The following is a 21,475-nucleotide window of genomic DNA, read 5'->3' on the forward strand; positions in this document are numbered from 1 at the left end:
GTTGCCTGAGCGGGTAGTGAAACTCTATCGCCCGGTGCCTTGCTAATCGTTCGATTAGTCAGCCCCACGTGCACGCTCTTTTGAGCAATTTTTCGGACAACGTCGACCAATTCCTTTGTCCTTTGCAACTTGGGACACCGACACAAAGACAAAAAGACATTGGAGAAAGGGGGCCCGGGCCAGCCACAGTCACGGAATTATTGCCAAGCACGAGTACGGGCACCATGGACGACGACGATATCCTGTACGCCATATTCCCGATGTCCTTCACCATGTCCCATCACTCACATGACCAGCGAATTGCCTGCGGACACTCTCCAGCTACTGGCGCAATTCCATGCAGACCGCGATGCGAAGGCTAAGGAGTTCGAGAATCTCAAGACGAAGGCGGAGAGCGCGTTCGAAAATGGCTCTGGCAAGCTTAGTATGGACCTATTCGGCGAGGACTGGAATGCCAGTCAGTTCTGGTACACGGATCATACTGCCGAAGTACTTGCACGGCAGCTGTTAGAGGACGCTACAGAATCCTCTGCGATTGCGGTAGTGTCTGCACCCAGCGTGTACGTTGCACTGCGGAACATCCTTGCCGAGCAGGTAACAGCGACCAGGCCAAAGTTGTGCCTCCTAGAGTTCGACCGGCGGTTCGAGGTCGTTGGCTCAGACTTTGAGTTCTACGATTTCCAGAACCCGCTACGTCTGCCGGCAAGCTTGAAGGGTCAGTTTGATCGCATCATTTGTGATCCACCATTTCTGTCTGAGGACTGTCAGACCAAAACTGCTCTGACCGCTCGATTTCTGGCGAAAACATGGTCTCCTTCATCTGAACAGGTACTGCGGTTCATTTCATGCACCGGCGAGAGGATGGAAAGTAACATTCTTCGGCTATACCAAACAATCGGCGTGAAGACGACTACCTTTGAACCAGAGCACAGCAAAGGTCTGAGTAACGAATTTAGGTGCTACTCCAACTTCGAGTGTGATGTCTGGAAGTGGCGTGACATTCAGTGATAACCATGTTCAAGCATGTGCGATCAAATCTGTATCTCTGCGAATAGTCACACTCTGGTCAGTCGATCCTGAAGAGTTCACGATGCAGCCAGGCGCCTTCCACATCGACGCGCGATCAGGGTCAGTGCCGGTGCCAGGACCCGATCTCGCACAATCACTCTTCGATGCTCCAGTGTGGGCTGCCTATCCACATCTCGCGCAAGCCAAGGACCTGAGGAGGTGCGCCACTTTAATCAAAATCCATGCGATCGTCTCGCAGCCTATATTGTGCGGCACAGCTGGTGCAAACGACCTGCTATTCCAGGTCTATTCGCGCGGCGTCGTGTAGGATGTGCCATTTGCTGCAATTTTGACTGGCAAACCTATGTGGCCCCATATGCCATACCCGCCGACATGCACGCAAAGACAGGCGCAATGGAGCAGCGGTGCATGAAAAGCCGTAGCAACATGTGAGCGGGCGCCAGCAAAGAGTATTTGACGCATAATTACAATCAACGTCGTGTAGCGCACGATAGATGCAGCATCAGTCTAGCATACTGCATCAGAGCCCTGTACATCGATCGGAAGCAATTTGCCCAGTAATTACTGTGCCGTTACCCGGAACACGTAAGTCGTGGGAAGATCGAGTGCTGCAGTCTCTTTTCGTCGCTTCCGAGTGCCTGGAAGCGAAAGTGGAATATATCGGTCCATGAACACCAGATTCATCGCCATCCGTCCTTCGCACCGAGAATCACATAGCAGAAGCCATCGCTGACGCGCGCATGATCATTCTATCACCAGTATCCGGCAACTATAGGCCCCCCACGATGCTCGCTCTGCAATAGTCCCACGTCCAGGTCCACCTGATATAACGGGCAGTGCACGCGCAAGTCCGCCGCATGCACTGTGGCCGCAATCCTTACACTAAGCAAATCCCAGTTCTGTCGAATGACCGACCGACCGACCCTCAGTGGATATTCGGCTGTGCAACCACGGCTGTCATCAATCTTTTCTCGCTAAGGTAGCTACGGGACGGAGACCCAGCAATCCCGTGCCGCAAAGAACCACGCCGTGGCCTCTCGTGCATATGGCACCACCAAAATGCAATAATAGGAGATAGGGCTTCCAGAGCTGCTGCTGCTGCTGCTGCCGAAGGATAACGCCTCATCATGATGAACGTGACGCGCCACCACCAATAAAAGTCCGCTCAGAGAGAGATGCACCCTTCCACGTCTAAGAAAAATCTCTGTGAATACTTCAGGGGCTATTCAACAGCCTTCAGGCATCGTGGACTACAGGCAGACAGAGAATCTGTAGCTAGCTAGCTACGGGTCATTCCGGTCTGAAGTTCAGACAGCTATAGTGAACAATGTCTGTGCGTCGTACTCCAATTGGCAGGTCGTCGTCACAATGTAACTCTCGACCTGCAGTCTTTCGGTGAACCGATCGATCCTCAGCCGAGACGGGTAGGCTCTGTCGGCCCGGCAGGCAAGCAAGCAGCAAAAAAACAATGCATATATGTAGCTGCTGCAGGGTGTATTCCCCCTTTCTCTGTTTCTCCATTTCTTTTCTTGCTAGGGTGAGCAAAAGCATTAGCGGGAGAGCCAAGAAATACAAATACCTACCCTACCTTACCTTACCTTATGCAGTATTGTATGTGGGTATGTACCTTATGTATGTACGTACAAAGCGGGGGAAAAGGGGGATGAGAGGGCTGTGGTGTGGTGTGGTGTGGTGGGCTCTACGTACCTTGACCTACCTACCTTAGGTACATGGAGCTATTGGAAATGTGTGTGGGAGTGTGTAAGTGTGTGTGTATCATACCCGGCACGTGGAGACCACACGTCACACGGGGGTGATACAGGTAAGGTATAGGTGGGTGGGTAGGTAAGGTAGGTAGGTAGCGATGGTGACAGCTGTACAGGTATCGACCGACACCTTTTTCCATTTCTGATAGCGGGAATTTCGGGCAAGATGAGATTTCTATCATTATTGAAACGTTTTTGATGGTATACAATTTGATAGAGACTGAAAACCCAAGAAGAAAATTTCATGGTTTTCACTGGTTTATTTTGCACTATTCTGTTTTCTTCTTCTTTCATGCTTTGAAACATAAAAATACCTAGGTAGATAGATCCCTTTTACGTACCTCATTACCCAAGTATTGCAAACGACCAAACGACCCATAAAAATGATCATTCGCCGCATCGAAAATTGCATGGACCCCCTCCACCCCCAGTTTCAAGTTGACGCCAGACACCATCATCGTCCATAAGGGTTTATCAAGCAAAAGCCACCGCGCTATCTTTACGAATCTATCGCTTTTATTCTCAGTAGCTGTCGATAACCGAGATCGGGATTGAGATTAACTGTTTAGCAACGAACCTGACTTCCATTGACGATGATTGGACCCGCTAAAGATCTCGATGGCGGGCTGTTTGCAGTGCTCGTCGGCGGGGCGTCAATCGCCACTCGGCTCTTATCTTCCCTGACATTGAGCCGCATGCTCATGAATACCTTCTTGTGGAAGAGCTCAATGGCTTTTTGAGCCTCGGCTGCTGATGTGTACTGAATGGTACAGTTGCCTTTGGACTTTTTGGTCGATGCATCCATGCGGAGATCTGCCACTTTGACGATTTGGCCCGCTTCGCAGAAGTGTGCTTTGATGTCTTTTTCACTGGCTCGGTAGTTCAGACCGGATACGAAGACTCCTCGTGCTTCTGTCCGAATGGTGCCTTGCCGGACATTTACTGGTAGGCCTGCGGCATTGCCTGTGTAGACGGAAGGTCGTGTGTTCATTGGTACCATTTGCTGTTGTTGTTGCCTGAGGTATCCTTGCCGAAATTGGCCGATGTGAACGGGGTCCCTTGGATTCAGGCCCATTGCGGACATCGCAGCAATAATCTGCTCCTGGGTTGGTTGCTGTTGCGGAAGTGGTTGCATGGGAGCCGGCATTGCGTTGACCACCTGAGACGAGGGATAGTTGCTCATTGGTGGAATTGGATATGCTCGAGGATCGGCCATGGGCGATGGAGGCATCACTCTTTGCCAATCAGACGCCATTGCCATCTGGAAGAAGCGGGTGCCTTGCGAGCTAATGTTTGGGGGATGAGTCGGCGAACCGGCCTCGCAGTTGCATGCTTTGAACTGTGCAGGCATGGCGGTGATGTCCCAGAGATGTACTTTGAGTTGCCTACCCTCATGGCGACCTTCAGTCAGGTACTCTGGTACAAGCGTCAGTATTTGCATGCATTCGAGAAGCTATCAAGTCAGGCGGAACTCACTGTAAAGTCGAATAGCTTCATCTGTTCTTTGCACTCTGGCATGACCTGTGCCAGCTGCCGACCCGTTCGCGTAGACGGCCATTTCGGTCCATACGCCATGAGCAGCTTGTTGTCGGATCAGGTCTTTGAGATCCTGCCATGTGAAGCGTTTGGGAAGCTGCATGACAGTCAGCGATGGAGCGATGGCGACATCTCCACACAACTCACTCCTTCGATATGTAGAAAATAAGGCCCTTTATTCCGCTGCCCACCCGGAGCCATAGCTGAAGCAGACATGATATACAAAAAACCACCACAGTAATGAATTGGAACGAAACCGGTGCAGTCAGGTCCGCGCTATTAAGGTCACGTCGGATCACTAGTCAAGTATGAAGGTATGATGAGGGTGAACGTAGATGGCAAAGCACTGAGGTATACAATTGAGAGTATGCTTTGCAGAGAGAGGGATAGGGAGGGAGGGAGGAAGTGAGATAGTCTGCAAACACGAGGCGAGAGTTGCTCCTTTAAACGCTCTCGAGAAGCAGGAGAGCTCTGTGATGAATCCAATATTAGCTGTTCACATCTCGCCAACGACAACTATGAGCCGGCGTGCAGCACTGATACAGTGGCGCAGGACCAGCTGTACGGCACTTGTTGAGGAGCGTTCGGGCCCGATATGTGTATGCGAGCGAGTGCAATATATGTCCTGGGTATGGAGTCTGGACGTTCTATTCGGATCTAGCGCAGGTTGGCAAAGGTATGAACCCTGGGCGCTGCGTCTTACATCAGACACATTGTAGCATCTATAGGACGACGCCATGTGAAAGCGCGGGTATGGCTGCATCTCGAAGCGCGCTGCATGGACTAGTATGTGGATCCCGGGTGCCCCGAAGGACATAAGTAGCAGATACATGTAGCCCGTCTACACCGTTCGCGTAGGAGCAGCAGAACAACCACGTACATGTGTCCTTGCAGATAGACGCACAATCAAAATCGAATTTCCACGTACGGATCGTCTGTGGCGCCCACGCCTCCCCCTTCACAGAGGTCTGGTACAGCCAGCAGGCGAGATGATGAGATGCCTAGTCGAGTTAGATCAGCGCATCAATCACTTTCGATCTGTCCAGCTCTCAGGGTTCAGGGTCTTCGATGGCCCGCGTCGAGATCGAGTGGAGCGCCGCGCTTTCCAGGTGTTCGGAACCAGCAACGTGGCCGGCGTGCCGCACGTTCGGCCTGATTTCTCTTCCTGCGTGCCGTGCCGAGCGGATGGCCGCATCGAATCGTGCGTGGCGGCTGGGCTGGCCGTCTCGTGGCAGTATCGTGCGTGCAGCGTGGACTGCGTCTGCAGCTCTGGGAGGGTGTGGACGCGCTTGGCCGGTCGACACAGGCAAAGAGGAGATGTGCTCCGATTCGAGGAAGCGTCCAGCGCCCACAGCCGTGAGGGGCGGAGACTCACGATCGGCTGGTCATCCGCAGCTGACGCCGTGCTACATGGGCTCGATGGAGGCGTACTGGTGTACACTCTCGGACGGTAGCATGGCGAATGTGCTCACCAGGTTGTAGAGAGTGTGGGCCTTGGCAGATTCGCGAGGTGATCGGGGCATGTGCACTGTGTGAAGGTGGAGCGAGCGCAACGGCGGCGCGACGAGTGAGGTTCGATTTGAGGTGGCAGAGTTTCGCTTGCGGTGCACCATGCGGATAGCCGCACTAGGCTGGATCAGGTAAGCGTGGCACAGGTACGGATATGCCGCGTCTCCGTCTTCCCACTTCGATCCACAATTCCCAGATGCATTATTGACTGTGAACATCTGGCCATACTGTGCCGTTCGAACAGCGCATTGCCAATGCCACGACACGCTTCCAGACACGATAATGGACGATGCCTGGTTCCACACTTTGACTGCAGCGGCTCGGGACAAGCCATCACAGCATACGCGGAGAGCTTCACTGCTGCAACAGCCTGTAAGCCGCCCAGCGCCTATGAGATCGGCCGTTCTGATCGCTAGCTAGGCTGAAGAGAAAGCTGATGTGGCGACAGAGCCCATTCAGGAAGTAAGCGAGGACGACGATGCCTGGAGCGGGCCTCCGAGAGCATCATGTGCTCGCAGAGCCCAAAGCTACAGCGACTTCTACCACCGTGTGCAAGGGGACAATGAGAAGGAGGGTCATCGAGAACGACACAACAGTCTGGATACATCCCATCCCGTTGTACTGCCCCAGTGCGCGGAGTTGGACTTCGCGGCCGAGTACGATGCCATAGAGGAGCTCTTGATGAATGAGAGTCATGCCGAGTATCAGGCATATCTGGAGCAGCTAGAGCTCTCCGATGGGCACTTGGACAATCTGTTAGTCTCCACAACGAGTACTTTGGATCTCTTGTCTGCCTTGTCAGACTCGTTTCAAGCCGTCGCGGTGCAGACGGAAGCATTTCGACAGCAGTGCGAAGACATCGTGCTCGAGCAGCGCCGGTTGACAGGTCTGGCAGACGCCATTGACGAGAATGCTCAATACTATGCGTATCTGGAGCCCATGACACGGAGACTGAACGCGCCTGGTGCTTCGAACCTCGTGAAAGGTAAAGATTTCTTGGAAATGTTGTCGAACCTGGATAATTGTCTGGCGTACATGGAGTTGCATCCCACACACAAGGAATCTGCCACTTACCGGAGCAGATATCGGCTGCTGCTCACGAGGGGTCTGACCCTCATTCGTCATCATTTTACAAAATCATTAGGAGAGATTGCAGCAGATATTAGCAAGCGCATACATGGCGGGCAGCTCAAAGAGACTACCCACTCTACCATTCTATACGCGAAGTTTCGCGCTCCTGCTCCGGAGCTCAAGGCCCTTGGCTTGGAAATACAGAAACGAGCCGTACCTACTCCAGACGACGTGGACGCCGGCCGAGAACCAGAATATCTCAGCCTACTTCGTGAATTGTACCAGTCGTACTCGGCAACGAGAGGAAGGTTGATCTTGCCCTTGGTCGCAAAGAAGATGGCTGATCTCGCTGCGGATCCGCAACATGTCGACGTGCTGTCTTTTGCGAAGTCAAGTCTTAGCTACGTGCGAGGGATATGCTTAGATGAGCATGATTTGTGGTTCGAATGGTTCGAAACCGAAGGGGCTCTGTACGACTTTCTGGAAAGTCTACTGGAACCAATGTACGATTATTTGCGACCAAGGACAATCCACGAAACGAGGATGGAGAAGCTATGTGACCTCTGCGCGATGATTCAAGGTCGCTACATGGATGTGGACTCTGAGGAAGATGACGATACCGAAAGCTCGGCCGCGAGCCCTTCAACGAGTGGTCGACAATTGGGTCGCAAGCTTGATTTTGGCAACCTCATTCACCCCGCGCTCGAGGATGCACAGACCAGATTGGTGTTCCTTGCCTTGAACGTACTCCGCGACAGTATAGAGAACTACAAGCCCAAAGCAGAAGATCTCGAGGTCTCGCCGCGAGCAGCCATCACAGGGATCAATGGCGCCAAAAAAGGACCTGTTCTTTCTGGCAAGAGGCAACCTTCAACGCCGTCAACGCCTATTCCCAAAACACCGGCAGTAGTAGACGAAGACATTGATGATGGCGAGAGCATGTTCAGCAAGCGTTTTGCAGTCGAGACTTCGACACCCAGCATCAGGCACTGGTATCCCACGCTACGCAAGGCAGTATGGCTTCTGCGCCGCATCTACCGTCTTGTCAACAGTACAGTATTCGATGACTTGGCGCACCGCATCGTGCATTCCACGATCGCGTCGCTGATATACGCTGGCCAACAAGTTAGTTCCAAGAGGACGCCGCAAGATGGGCAACTGTTCCTCATCATCCACCTTCTCCATCTCAAGCAGCAGATTGTGGCATTTGACATTGAGTTCATTCCGCCCGAGGTTGAATTCGACTTCTCATCTGTCACAAACACGTTCTACGAACTGCGCGATCGTGGCAGTCTATGGAATCCTGCATCATGGGTACGCCTGGTCGGAGGCGCTGTGGGAGGTGGTTTACTGCCACGGGTTGTGGAGAACATGCTAGATGCGAAAGCAGAGCTCGATGGCCGCCTTCGCACAGTGATCAATGACTTTGTCAAGGGCTATGCTAGTCACATCACTGCTCCTGTTGAAGGTGTCGCGGTGGCACAAGCGCAGGAGAAGAAGGAGTTTGATGGTGTCAAGGCTGTTCGGACCGTTCGTGGTCTAGCGGAGAAAGATGTCCCTGCGCTACGAGAAAAGTTGGAAGAGTTTGTTGATGATGCCAGAACGAGAGAGACGCTGGTCGCTGCAGTTCGCGACCAAGTCATCATGAGCTATGAGGAATTCTTTGACAATTATAGTGAAGGGAGAGGTAAGAAGTTGAGTCGGAAGGGCAAGGGACGGGAGGATGAGGTCTGGGGACCCGACTTGTTCAACGATGCCATGGAGAAGGTCTTTCAGGTTGGACAAGTCGTAGGCGAGGACAATGATAGTGTGGGCAGCGGTGGCATCAGTGATTGAGTAGAGCACATTCTGTGAACATCTGCCCTATTCAGTATGTGTCAGTCAGCGAGACGGGCATGAAACAAGGATATCCTTATACAGAAATGGTGATTGCGATGATGACGGGAGGCTCGGTACTGTAGTAGCACGTGGCATCGATCATCGGAGTGTCGGACCTGTTTCATGTCACCAACAGTCGTCCTCTCCATCGGATTGGACGGTATGCAGTTCAGATGAGCGCGTCAACGGTAGTGCATGATCGGTATTACTGTGGGTGTGAAATCTGAGCCGACTAGCGGGGAGCGTGAGGCATTATTATTACTACATGTGTCGCTCGAAACGAAGGGGTTACCGGTGGTGGTTCGGGAGTGTTGCAAAAGAGGCTGTGCCTCAAACCACCGGTAGTATAGAACGAGAGACACTGGTGACTGAGCCAGCTGAGCTTGGGATGCGTGCCGCGACACTAAGGTCAGATAGTTATAATTACCATCTTCCCAAGACAGCAGCACCGCCGCCGTTGGGGCGTGCAGATATAGATGCGATTGTTCTCTAGTCTTGCTTCTTTGCACGAGTTGTACTGACTCTGGCGCCCACCCCATCGGAATAGCCCACCCACAAGACACGCCGACCACTGCATTATATTAATCTTGCCGCAGGCGGGAGGTGAGTTGCCTGGTGCGAATACGTCAGCTACGCACGTGCGAGATGAGCTTCACTGCACGTCGCCTGTCATTCATTCATTCATTGTTCACGGTAGGAGTACAATAGAACTCCCTCCTCACGGGGCCCGCCTCTGCCTCTGCCTCTGCCATCCACGTCCACCTCCACTCGATGCGCATATCACTCACCTCGCCTGCCTACTGCACACGCGACAAGCCTCTGGTCTGCTACTAGACGGCCGGCTGACGCGCGTCCCAGGACCAGACAGACTCCTCGCGAACTGAATGCGAGCGAGACAAGACCAGCGGAGCGAGCAAGGTTACTATAAGCACTACTGAACCGCTACCGCCGACCACTGCCCTGCCAGTTTCCCAGTGTGACAGTGTGCCAGTGTGCCAGTGTGCCAGTGTGTCTGCGTAACCGCCTGTCGACATGGCAAACGGCGCGAGCGACCACAATCAAATGGGCGCGACCTTCGTGCCCGGGGGCAACGACGATTTCTATATGCCTCCCGCCAGCCCGCCGCTGGTGCAGCCCGAACCACAACGAGTCAATCCGGAAATGCAGAACCAAATCAGCGTGGGCTTGCACAACCTCGAACTGGGGCCCCACCTCTCGCCCTTTCCGAAACTCGTCAATCCGGGCCCGAACGTGCCTCCCTCCGACGAAGAGCTCGAAACGCGGCTCGAGAATGCCCGAATGCCAGTCCTCAACTCGAATGACCCGGAGATGCAGCTGGCATGGGCAGCCGATGTGCTCATGTATGCTGTGGTGTGTGAAGAGGAGGCAGACCGAGTGGCGTCCATGAAGCCGCATATCGCGCGGCCGGCGACCCCGAGAATCGAACACCAGCTCAAGACGGACGCCATGAACATTGTGACCTTCTTGGCCGATCAATACCACCCCCGAGCCGAGTTCCTGCGAGGCATGTGGCTGGAACGTGGCCATTTTGGGCAGAGACAGGACAAGAGGGAAGCCTTTCACAGCTACAACCGCGCCGCAGACAAACACTTTGCGCGCGCTGATTACAGGATTGGGATGATGCATGAATCGTACAACGATCCCGTCAAGGCATTGCGGCACTATCATAAGGGTGTGGCCGCTGGGGACGCCGCCTCGTGCTACAGAGTAGGTATGATGACTCTCCGAGGGCAGCACGGTCAACAGCAAGACTACACGAAAGGGATTTCACTGATCAGGCAATCTGCCGAGTGTGCGGATGAGAATGCTCCCCAGGGTGCATACGTATACGGCATGCTGCTTGCAAGACAGTTGCCACAGATTGATTTACCGGATTCCTATCTACCATTTGACGAAGCTGCCGCCAAATTCTACATCGAGAAGGCAGCAAGCCTGAAGTTTGCCAAAGCACAGGCAAAAATGGGGTCAGCATACGAGCTGGGATCTCTCGGCTGTGAATTCAATCCAGCTCTATCGATGCACTACAATGCTTTGGCTTCGAAGCAAGGCGAGCCGGATGCGGACATGGCGCTCAGCAAGTGGTTCTTAGTTGGCTCAGAAGGATTGTTCGCCAAGAATGAAGAACTGGCATATACCTATGCTGAACGAGCCGCGGCGACTGGACTTCCTACTGCTGAGTTTGCCCTGGGGTACTTTAACGAGATCGGTATGTACGTGCCAGTCAACCTGGAGAAGGCCCTGGAGTGGTACGAGAAAGCTGCGAAGCACGGCAATCAAGATGCAGGGGGGCGGATTGAAGGCCTGAAGAGGAAAGAGGTGCTTAACAGACAGGACCACGAAAAGGTCGCACTGAACAGAATCCGCTCTACGCATGGATCCATGCGTGGGCAGCAGCCAGAAAGCTTGCGGTCCAAGCAGGACTCTGGTCTCGGTGCTGTCACTGAGACCTACCAACCTTACAGCAATGGTGCTAGAGCAGTACAGTCACCAGGCACGAGCACAACCCCATACCCGGCTCATGATGGGCCACCGAGGACAGAGACTCGATCGAAGTCTGTAGCCCCGTATCCTATGGCGGATGGGCCTCCTCAAATCGGCGGTGGCATGTTTAGTACGTCACAGCCTTCCTTGCTGGCAAACGTCAACGCAGCACTTTACGATCGACCTAGCTCTGCCTTCCAAATCAATCCGGAAATCCTTCAAGGCTCAGCACCCGGCACTAAGGCATACCCTGGCGGGCCTCGACCTTATCCTTCTGGAAATATGGCATCTGCTCAGTCACGTTCCCACACAGCACAGCCACAAGCTTTGGATCAGCGTCAATCTTCTGCCCCTGCTGGGTCCATGAACGGGCAGCCTATGCATCCCAACGACCCTCGTGGAAGACCGACAGTAAACACTCGGATCGCGTCCGGGCCACCGAACCTGCAGTCGCATCCGATGAGTCCGACGCCAGCGCCTGGTCAGCTTCAGCACCCGCAAACAGCACCTCAACCATCCCAGCCGCCTGTAGGCCTTGGGTACCAAGCACCATATACCGAGCGACCACAGACAGTTGATCCTACGTGGCGCGACAAATCCGAGCCGCGACGAGGAAGGAACGCGCGTCCAGCACAAGAAAGTAGATATCGACCTGCCGCTGGAAATGGCAAGTTACCTACTGCCGGCGGTACGCCCCTGGGACGTGGTGGTGGCAAGACATCAACACCACCACAAAATCAGAGTCCTGCGCGACCGGGTAGCGACTCTACCACACCCAAACCTGCTGCCGAAGGTTTGAGTGCACCCAAGCCACCTAAGAAGGGACCTCAGACTTTTGACGAAATGGGCGTTCCTGCGCATAATCAGGACAAGGACTGTGTAAGTATACGGGTTCTATATTTGTTTCTCGTAATACTTGTACTAACGTGTTGGGTAGGTTGTTATGTAATCGGATACTTCTTTGATACCAGAAAGACAGGACAGAACTGGAAGTGTAATACAGCGAGGCGTTTTGTGGATCTGAAAGGCGCTAATATGTCGAAATTTGCATGATGAGGCTAAAAGCATAGCATAGTGAGCATGCCTACCTATTTGAACCAATGTGATAATGGCTATGAACGTGACAGATTTGGTCTCGATTGATATCAGTCAGAAGTGAGGAATAACCCAGGGGCGAATTTGAAGACGAAGAAGATAAATCAGCTAGACACACAGTCACGATAGGCGACGTAGTAAAATATCCTTTTCAGTCTCGCCAGTCCCGTGATTATTGTATTACCTATTCGTCAAGCACAAGGTCTCGTGGCGATGATATGTCTGGGATGGGGAGTCGCAAAGGCATTAGTCCCAACAGAGAAGCTTGGCGGCGGATCGGGCCTTCCATAATTCCGATACGCACAGCGCCACAAGCTTTCTCGTGCCACACTCGACATGTACCGTACTCTGCCTCACATCGTCACTCGACATCTTCCCAGAGCAGTCGGGAAGGCCAGCACGATGGAGTCGCTCACGCCCACCGCGTTGCAGCGCTGGAGTTGCCAAGACAGGCAGCTGCCCCCCGTCGACTCAATCAAGGCAATTCACGTCTATGATTTCGACAATACTTGTAGGCCGATTGGCAGCCACGCTCGCGCAAAGAGAGCGTAAACAACTAATCTCCCGCAGTATTCAAATCCCCCCTCCCCAACCGAACCCTCTGGAACATAGGCACATGCGGCTCGCTCCAGGCGCAGGAGTTTCTGCACAATGGCGGCTGGTGGCACAATCCTGCCATCCTGGCTGCCACGGGCGAAGGACTCGAGAAAGAGGAGGCGCGCGCATGGGAAGGCTGTTGGAACGAGAAGATTGTCGAGCTCGTGCAGCTCTCGATGCAGGAGATGGATGCTCTCTCTGTGCTGCTCACCGGCAGGCAGGAGGCGGGATTTGGGGACTTGATCGGCCGCATGCTAGCCGCCAAGGGCCTGGCGTTCGACATGGTCTGTCTGAAGCCTCTCAGCAGCCCGACGGGCGAGGTGTTCGGCAGCACCATGATGTTCAAGCAGGCGCTGCTGACGGATATCGTTCTCACCTACCATCAAGCAGAGGAACTGCGCATCTACGAGGACAGACCGAAGCACACCAAGGCATTCAGAGACTTCTTCACCAACTTCAATAAATCGCTCATGACGGCAAAGCCTACTGTCCAGATGCCGGTGCCGCGCCAGCCCATCGTAGCTGAAGTCATTCAAGTCACAGAGCAGGATAGCTTCATGGACCCAGTCGCCGAGGTGACGGAGATCCAACGAATGGTGAATTCACACAACCGAGCAATCTTGGACGGCACTGCTCCCAAGACTGCAGTACCATACAAGATCAAGCGCTCTGTCTTTTATACCGGGTACATCATTCAGCAAGCAGACTGCGACCGGCTCCGATCACTCGTGAAGCCGCCTGCAAACTGCCCAGAGCATGAGCTCAAGTACCTGGCCAACAACATTCTCATCACGCCGCGGCCTGCTCCGCATAGTATTCTGAACAAAGTCGGCGGTATGGGTGCGAAGATGACCTGGAAGGTGACCGGTCTGGCCATCTACGGAGAGCGGGTTTGGGCTGCACGGGTTGCGCCGATACCGTCCGATGCCAAAGTGTACACGGAAAACACCACTCCTTGCGTAGTCCTGGCAACAAGACGACAAGCGAAACCTATCGAGGCAAGTCGGATACAGAACTGGCAGCCTGTACCAGATCACCAGGCCTTTGAATTTGAGACTACAGTTGGTGAGAAGTGCCTCCTACGGATAGAGCAAGAATACCCCAATGAAGATGAGTACGAAGCGAGCTTTCCGAACGCTAAGAATGCGAAGAAACACCCTCGCGAAGAAGACTATTCGCCTTCGGGCTCAGGCCGCCCCAATTGGAATAAGCCTCCTCGCACTCAAGGTGGTCGTGGCAACTATGGGAACAATCGCAATGATGGTTCTTGGGCACCTCGGAATCCAAGTGGCGGTGGAAACTATGGTACCGCAACTCGTGGTGGAGCCAGTGACAATCGTGGCGCCCGAGGCGGTCGTGGTGGCTTCAGTGCTGCACGAGGCCGTCGCGATAGGGACAGTGGTCATCGTGGAGGCGGCAACAACCGAGGAGGAAGAGGCGGCGGTGGTCGTGGAGGGTACAAGAGCCTTGACGACAACGTCGGCCAGGGGTACGGAAGTGGTGGCATGCAATACTGATTGTCAAGCGAGACGTTTGCATGGACTGGAGGAGACGACGGACCATTGTCACGCTCGGTGGAGCACTGCATGGCGGCTGCTAGCTCGGAACGGACAGAGTGGGCGAGGAGTGGCTCCATACAGGAACATAGAACGGTCCGCCTCATGACAGACAGCATGCGGGTCTTGGCAGCGGAACGTGTTTATTAGCGAGGTGCTGGGGCGTTCTCCGATCACGACTGCGTGACTTTTGGCTATGTAAGTAGCCGTAGTACATGTAGCCAGCTGAATTTCGTCTCTTTACACATGTACCAACAGATTTGCTTACCTTGTTGCACACTCACAATTTGATTTTGTATGCGGAGTCAATGTAGATGAACAACAGCTCTACCGGTACATATATATAAAATTTTTCTGAGCGAGCCCGAGTCTTCTCTACTCTCCTGAGGTACGCTTCTATGTACATAATTATCATCATCCTGCCCTCTTCAATACTTAATCCTCGATCCTCGATTTCTTGGGTCTTTTGTCTGTCAATTGTCTCTCAGGTTTGGTACAGACTCGACCCTTTTCTCTCTCTCGACCTTTTTCTCTCTCAGGACTTTTTCTCTCTCGGGATTTTTCTCTCGATTTCTTTCTTTTCCATCTCCAGTCCATCCATCGGTCCATCAGTCACCACACCATATGTTAGGCTGAGGTCGTTCGGTCTAGATAGTACCTATGTGTGTAAGTGTTATTGAATAATGTACCTTCTTCCATCTTTGCGTTCTTGCTTCTTGCTTGCCTCTTTCTTCCTTCTTCCCATCTTCCCATCTTTCTCTCTCTCTTTCTGCTTGCTATTTTCCTCTGCGCGTAGGCTTGAGTTGATTCGCCTGTTGGGTTGGTTGGCCTTATGGGTTGGCAGACCTAATATTGGGTCTATTGGCCTGTTGTTTGGTTGGGTTGGGTTGGGTTTACGCATCACGCCGGCTACATGTAGCTACCTGAGCTTTTTCTTCTCTCTCGGCTGTTGCATCACCTGGGTACAGTACCAGCTAATGTGGAGCAGAGAGAGACTTTCTTTGGTCGTCGTGTTTGAAGTCGTCTCGGCAGTAGTATGCGTGGCATCCATGCATTGATATGTGGATGGATGGAATGAGTGTGAGAGCAGAAAGCCAGCTTTTCTCTTCTCTCTTCCCTCTTCCCTCTTCCTTTTTCTTCCCTTTCCGTTCCTCCTCAATTCCTCCACCTCCTCACCCCCTCTCCCCCCCTCCCATCGAAACCCTCACAGGAACCTCCCACTCATCCTTCCTCGTCAACCCTCTCCCAAATTCTCCCAACCCGGTCGAACTCATCGGAGCCAGAGAAGCTTCACTCGAAACCTCCAATTCCACCGTCCGAATCACGCCGCCAAACCCTTCCCATCGGCCACTTCCGTCCGGGTGTTCCCATCGTTGGCGTCCTCCGCCTTGAATGAGAGATTGGGTAACGCCTTCGTTCGTTGTGGTTGTGGAAAGGAGACTTTGTGTGGTGCCGGCTTGGCTGAGGATGCTTCTTGCTGTGGCGCTTCGGCGGTGATCGGCCCAGTTGGGGCGGGAGGCGGCGAGGGGAGGTGTGGACATGGTGATTGTTGTGCTGGCGTTGCGGCTGGGGAGGGAGGGGGAGTAGGCTTCGGGTTGGTCCATTTCTTTGTTGTTGTTGGTGGTGGTGGGTATGGGAGTCGTGGTGGTGTAGAAGAATTCTGCTTTGCCTTTTTCGAGCCACCGCATGGAATTGCGGTTGAGCCAGGTTCGCTTGGTGGAGCCTGCGTAGCTACTTTGCGTGGGCGGGTAGTCGCCGGGGAGTTCGATGGCGACGTTGGAAGGGGATGCTGAGGAGTGTTTGTTGGTGGTGGGGAAGGGGAGGAGGGAGATGAGCTTGCGTGGTATCAGGCGTAAGACGGGTCGGAGTACTGGGAGGCAGGATGTGATGATCTGTGTTTTTTATCAGATAGGTGAGCGATTGCCTCACTCAGTGGGTATCACAGAAAAGAAAAAGGTGCATACGTACTCCAATGTTCATCTCCAAAGCACTTCGAATCACAAAATAAGTGTCGTCTCCGTCTCCGTAGGCGATTCGATGGATCTGAGTGGCTCGCATGATGGAAAGCACGGTGGTGAGAAGACCCAATGCAAACGCAATAGCCAAGCCAATCTTGATCGATCTCTCGAGATGTAACCGGTAGATGAGAGGCATGGGCAGGAGGAAAATGGTCACATCACATAAGATGACCACGACCGAAATGGAGTAATTGAGTGGCGCAAAGGGAATACATGTTCCATCAGCATCCCGATTGAACATCTCCGATAACTAGGTATATCATGATTTCTCGTTAGCAGGTGAATTTCTTTTTCTTTTTCTTTTGGGGGATGGATAAAGACTTACGGGAACACATTGACACAAGTACAGCACCACGAAGATGATATGCGAAAAGGTCGAAATATTCGCCACTGCCACGATGATTCGTCGATAAGTACGATCGTTGCTTCCCTGCGTCATGCGAAGATAGCTGGTACAGAGAGCTAATTTGAATCCTGCACTGAAGAAATCGATTATATGTCAGCAAAACAAAAAGAAGGAGAAAAAAAAAAAAAAAAAGAAAAAGAAAGAAAGAAAGCAGTCTCCCATCAACATAATATTCGTAAGTCAAATAGGTAGACAAGTATGAATGAATGAATGAGCAGAGCGACAAGGTAAAGTACCACAAGCAAAAAAAAAAAGAAAAAGGAACTTACAGCCCCAACAAATAAAACGGCCTCGAAACATAATTAATCATCATATATTTCCGCCAATCCTGCACAGGTTGCAAAACCACCGGCAAACCCAGTCCATATCTCGTTTGAAGAATGACGGAAGCGCTGTAGATGATACTAAACAGCATCGTGCCGAACGTGAGCCAGTCCTCTCTGTGGAGAATTCTTCTTCGGATCCAGAAGCGGAGGGAGACGACGAGAAGCATGGATGTGGTGAAGATGAGGGTTGTGATGGTGATTGCTTGCCATTGGGATTGCTGGTCTAGGGATGGGGATCCGTTGATTATCCAGGTCATGGTTCTTTACTCTTTTTCTCTCTTGCTTGTGAATAGGTGTTTATGTTGTGAATGGTCAGGTCGGGCCCGTAGCTCGTTCCGTTCGAGATGTGTAGATGCTGTTGCTGTTGCTGTTGTTACTGCTGATGCTGATGCTGATGCTGATGCCGATGCTGCTGACAATATCCCAGAAATGAGCAAAAAGTGCCACAACCGCAAGCCCTCGGTGCTCCCTCTTCGTGCCACCCAAAAAACTCGTACACACTCCCGCCGCTGGCTGTGAACAAAATCCCGCGGGCTATACAACTTTCTTATATCTGCAATACCCCCATAGTCCTCCACAACAGACCACAGCTTAGATGATGCGTAGAATAAGCAAGGTAAGGTAATCCAGAAAATCCAGAATACCGGAACAGAAACAAACCTGGAGACAAGCCAACACGCGCACCTTACTGACTCCTTCTCCTCCTCGTGTGAATTTTCATGCTGGCTGGCTGGCTGGCTGGCTGAAACCCGTTCGTTACTTGACAAAAAGAGCAAAAGCAAAAGCAAAAGCAGCAGCAGTACATACACAATAGATAGGGAGTACCTCCTAAAGTTATGGTTGTATGCAAATGACCGCATGGCAGTAGTGGCAACGTTTAAAACGAACGTTTAAGTGTGATTCCCCCTCATCCACTGTGCATCCCACGCGAGAGGCGCGAGTCGTTCGCGTCAAAGGGGGGGAAGGGAGGGCGCGGGACGGCATGTGAAACGTCGGTGGTGTTACCTCCCTTTTCTCTTGTCTCCTACTACTACCTCCTACCTCCACTGTTAATTACTAGAGAAGAACCGTGTAGGCTGTCGCGGCGTCGGCACTTTACTGATTCAGTAACCGTATAGATGGTTTTTTCTTTGTTGGTGGAGAGTGAGTGTATTGGATAGGTGTATGTGTTGTATACTGGCAGTTACATTTATGTAGCAAGGTAGTAATTCTTCATGATCGGATGGGGACTGGATGGGTACAAATGTGTCTATACCATACCATTACCATACGAACGCGGCGTTGGAGTTACCTTACTCCTGTAGCAGTGTAGGTTACCATTATGTAAGGTGACTAGTTCTACGCTAGCTCAAATAGAACTGGTACATGCCAAGACCAACAACCAACAACCCTTCCAGGCTTCCCCCTCCCCTAAAGTCCCGTCGTCTCCCTATTCTTTTCTATTCAGTAAAGGCATCTGCTTCGTATCCTTGTGCATCGTACAGAGCGTGTGTATCGTTATCATTGTAAAATCGTAAATACTAGCCTCCGCCATTCGGGGTGACTGATTCTTCACAGCCCATCTGGAAGGGCATGCCATATATGTCTCCTTGTCCTCTTCTTCACATTACACTACAATTCTTGCCCATTTCCCAGTATGCTTGCAAGTAAGAATCTTCCGGTGCATCTTTCGTGACACCCTCAATCTTGCCTCTCGCCCGCTTCACCCCCGTCACTTTCAGCTTCTGTTCGCCTTCGCCATGCCACCACTTAAACACCTGTTGCCTGGCACCGTCCACGTCCTCGACAATCCTCATCTCCCACTTCCCGCCACTCGTCTCCACGCTAGTGCGCGCCGGACTGCCTTGCGGAAAGTGGAATTCGGGCAGAAAGACTTCGGTCGGGTAATCGGGAGGTGTCGACGACGGGGACGTCAGATCCAGAGTGAATGTGCACGTTTTGAGGTCGAAGCCATACGCATCAATAGTGCCATGGACTGCAACAGGTACGGGACGGACGTAGGCTTCAGCTGCTCGATAGCCTTGTGCGCCCTGTGCTCCTTTGATCCCGGGCTCCATGTTATCGACCGATAATGCTTTCTTGATGCTGTCCGGCGTCTCGGGAGATCGTTCTGATGAGGCACTCTCACTGTAGCTCGGGCTGTTCCGATCAAGCGATAGCTTGCTGTTGTTTTCGTGTATGTATGCCGGTCCGGGAAGGGGTTTGTCGTCAGCGCTATATATGGACAGGTCTTCTCCGTTCCATTGGTCACCCCAGTAGTGACTATTGTTCGCGGCATAGCACCACCACGTCATACCTTGTGCTCTGCTGCCTTCTACAGCGAACATGTTCGCATCGATCGCTGCGACCTGGCTGCTGTAATCGCCAGTGTCGTAAGCATACTGATCATCCATGTCGTAAGGTATACCAATCTCGGTATATAGGCAAGGATGGACGCCCATGTTCTGTATGCCTTCGTTTCGGACCTCAGCCAGCTGGCCTTTGAAGCAGTTCCGGATGGCACTCTCGCCTATCCGTATAGCAAAGGCTGGAGAGCTATATCTCCCTCGGAGTACTCCGAGCACGTCAATGTTCCACCAGCGATTCCATTTCTTCGTAATGAGAGTGATGCCGTCGTAAAAGTGCGACGCAAAGATCATGTTCGGGTCATCGCCTTCGGGCGTGCCCTTGATCTCGGGTGGTATCTCGAAAGGTGCGGGCTGCATCAGAAGGAACGCTTCGCGCCAGACGTCTCGAATCGCATTGTGATATCGCTTGTAGAAGTCCATAAAGTCGTGGTTCGTCCAGTATTCTTGGTCGAGCGCCACGCCAGTCTTTGGGTGTTTTGAAAAATATGTCGCATTCAACATCTCGTCTGTCTTTGTGTCCCACACCCCGTGCTGTGCCCAGATGCACTCACCCAGCTTCCACTCAGGACTCCGACTCCAGCCATACTTCGAGTCGTCCCAGCTCTTGGGATCTAACCAAGCGGATGTGCCCTTGGGGTCGACCAACTGTGTACCGACTTTGTGGGGACCAAATCCGCCAAAGTCCCAGAGCTCCACCTCAACAGCCCTCCCCGCCCCTGTCAGCATGGCCTGGAATCCTGTGGGCGTCGTGTGTTTCCTCAGCTTTTGACCTTCCGGTATCGTCATCAGATTCGGATGTCCAAAATACCCCTTATTTGGCTCATTGACCGTCTCATACCCAATGACAACTTCGCCCTCCAAATCCCCTGCTTCTCGTATTCGCTGCGCCAAGTGCTTGCAAGCGCCCACAAAGTGGTCCTGAAGGTAGTCCTGAATGTTCACCCCATCAATCACACATTTGGGCGCAAAGTCTTTACCGCTGAAGAACAAGGTAAAGATGGTCTGAACAGCGAGCCGGGAATAGTTTGTCGCCCACGTCATCTTGGGAAATGTGATGGGATCGTCCCAAGTATTCTGCACGATGCTCGCCTCGCCTACCTGGAGCTTCTCCGGATCCAGACCACAGGCATACACCGTCCACATGGGAGCTCCCGATCCTCCGGTAAATCTCGACCATACGTCCTGGTGGGGATCCATAAACACGTAGAAGCCATACTCTTTTGCTACTCGCAGCACATCGATGGTATGCTGTATGAAGTCCTCGTCGTATTTTCCCGGACCGGCATGCTCGAGCGCTTCCCAGGTGAAGATGTAGCGGATGGTGTTGAAGCCCCATCTTCTGAGACGCGAGAAGTGGGTATGTGCTTCGGACAGGGCAAATGGGCGGTTGACGAAAGAGACATGGTCGCCATCGAAGAACTGATCGCGGACGTGGGAGGGCAAGTCGGGAGAAGCGGGGAGTTTGGTGTCGGCAGCGATGTTGATGCCGTGGAGGATGATCTCGCGGTTGTGAGCATCACGGAACAAAGACCCGTCGATTCGGAGGCGGTGATCGGGCATGCTCGCTGCTGCTGCGTAGGGAGGGCAAGGTCAGGTCGGGGGACGGGACGGGACCTCTGTCCGGGTCTGCGTCTGCGCCTGTTGAGTAGTGAAGCTCAGATTGATTGATTATTGATGGGGTTGGATAGACGGTTGGGACCAGACTAGGTATACTCGAAAGTGTTCGGGCGGGTCAGTTCGGTCGGTCGTTCCTCGCGGCGCGCACTAGGAAGAAGAGAGCTAGAATGTCGCGTGGTGAAGCGGATGGTGGCACCAACCGTCCGGAGGGCGGAGGCACG

General features: G+C 52.8%; 10 protein-coding genes across 10 annotated transcripts; 4 read left to right on the top strand and 6 right to left on the bottom strand.

Moving 5' to 3' along the window:
• Window positions 1–135: 135 nt before the first annotated feature.
• Window positions 136–1,714, top strand: SEPMUDRAFT_151722 (uncharacterized protein). The gene is made up of 2 exons (XM_016907000.1): window positions 136–244; window positions 297–1,714. The coding sequence occupies exons 1-2, from the start codon at window positions 225–227 to the stop codon at window positions 1,006–1,008; spliced, it is 732 nt and encodes a 243-aa protein (XP_016756910.1). The 5' UTR covers window positions 136–224; the 3' UTR covers window positions 1,009–1,714.
• A 396-nt stretch (window positions 1,715–2,110) lies between these two features.
• On the bottom strand, window positions 2,111–2,608 carry SEPMUDRAFT_151723 (uncharacterized protein). Its single transcript, XM_016907001.1, has one exon. The coding sequence runs from the start codon at window positions 2,578–2,580 to the stop codon at window positions 2,320–2,322; it is 261 nt and encodes an 86-aa protein (XP_016756911.1). The 5' UTR covers window positions 2,581–2,608; the 3' UTR covers window positions 2,111–2,319.
• Window positions 2,609–3,001: 393 nt separating this feature from the next.
• On the bottom strand, window positions 3,002–4,764 carry SEPMUDRAFT_136150 (uncharacterized protein). Its single transcript, XM_016902757.1, has 3 exons — window positions 4,479–4,764; window positions 4,272–4,428; window positions 3,002–4,211 (listed from the first exon to the last, which is right to left on the bottom strand). Exons 1-3 carry the CDS (start codon window positions 4,545–4,547, stop codon window positions 3,361–3,363), a joined length of 1,077 nt encoding a protein of 358 aa, XP_016756912.1. The 5' UTR covers window positions 4,548–4,764; the 3' UTR covers window positions 3,002–3,360.
• A 616-nt stretch (window positions 4,765–5,380) lies between these two features.
• On the bottom strand, window positions 5,381–6,058 carry SEPMUDRAFT_120693 (uncharacterized protein; the record flags this gene model as incomplete). Its single annotated transcript, XM_016901629.1, has 2 exons — window positions 5,381–5,712; window positions 5,773–6,058. 2 exons carry the CDS (start codon window positions 6,056–6,058, stop codon window positions 5,381–5,383), a joined length of 618 nt encoding a protein of 205 aa, XP_016756913.1.
• Window positions 6,059–6,122: 64 nt separating this feature from the next.
• SEPMUDRAFT_92934 (Sec34-domain-containing protein) lies at window positions 6,123–8,856 on the top strand (the record flags this gene model as incomplete). The annotated part of the gene is made up of 2 exons (XM_016910599.1): window positions 6,123–6,212; window positions 6,312–8,856. 2 exons carry the CDS (start codon window positions 6,123–6,125, stop codon window positions 8,745–8,747), a joined length of 2,526 nt encoding a protein of 841 aa, XP_016756914.1. The 3' UTR covers window positions 8,748–8,856.
• Window positions 8,857–9,492: 636 nt separating this feature from the next.
• On the top strand, window positions 9,493–12,519 carry SEPMUDRAFT_151725 (HCP-like protein). Its single transcript, XM_016907002.1, has 2 exons — window positions 9,493–12,170; window positions 12,229–12,519. The coding sequence occupies exons 1-2, from the start codon at window positions 9,822–9,824 to the stop codon at window positions 12,238–12,240; spliced, it is 2,361 nt and encodes a 786-aa protein (XP_016756915.1). The 5' UTR covers window positions 9,493–9,821; the 3' UTR covers window positions 12,241–12,519.
• Window positions 12,520–12,769: 250 nt separating this feature from the next.
• Window positions 12,770–14,689, top strand: SEPMUDRAFT_151728 (uncharacterized protein). Its single transcript, XM_016907003.1, has 2 exons — window positions 12,770–12,897; window positions 12,957–14,689. Exons 1-2 carry the CDS (start codon window positions 12,789–12,791, stop codon window positions 14,498–14,500), a joined length of 1,653 nt encoding a protein of 550 aa, XP_016756916.1. The 5' UTR covers window positions 12,770–12,788; the 3' UTR covers window positions 14,501–14,689.
• A 335-nt stretch (window positions 14,690–15,024) lies between these two features.
• On the bottom strand, window positions 15,025–15,661 carry SEPMUDRAFT_151729 (uncharacterized protein). The gene has a single exon (XM_016907004.1). The coding sequence runs from the start codon at window positions 15,438–15,440 to the stop codon at window positions 15,213–15,215; it is 228 nt and encodes a 75-aa protein (XP_016756917.1). The 5' UTR covers window positions 15,441–15,661; the 3' UTR covers window positions 15,025–15,212.
• An 807-nt stretch (window positions 15,662–16,468) lies between these two features.
• SEPMUDRAFT_53119 (uncharacterized protein) lies at window positions 16,469–17,546 on the bottom strand (the record flags this gene model as incomplete). The annotated part of the gene is made up of 3 exons (XM_016909255.1): window positions 16,469–16,807; window positions 16,883–17,036; window positions 17,233–17,546. 3 exons carry the CDS (start codon window positions 17,544–17,546, stop codon window positions 16,469–16,471), a joined length of 807 nt encoding a protein of 268 aa, XP_016756918.1.
• Window positions 17,547–18,607: 1,061 nt separating this feature from the next.
• SEPMUDRAFT_151730 (glycoside hydrolase family 5 protein) lies at window positions 18,608–21,437 on the bottom strand. Its single transcript, XM_016907005.1, has one exon. The coding sequence runs from the start codon at window positions 21,195–21,197 to the stop codon at window positions 18,891–18,893; it is 2,307 nt and encodes a 768-aa protein (XP_016756919.1). The 5' UTR covers window positions 21,198–21,437; the 3' UTR covers window positions 18,608–18,890.
• Between the last annotated feature and the right edge of the window lie 38 nt (window positions 21,438–21,475).

Source organism: Sphaerulina musiva, assembly GCF_000320565.1.
Source record: "Sphaerulina musiva SO2202 unplaced genomic scaffold SEPMUscaffold_11, whole genome shotgun sequence".
Taxonomy (NCBI): domain Eukaryota; kingdom Fungi; phylum Ascomycota; class Dothideomycetes; order Mycosphaerellales; family Mycosphaerellaceae; genus Sphaerulina; species Sphaerulina musiva.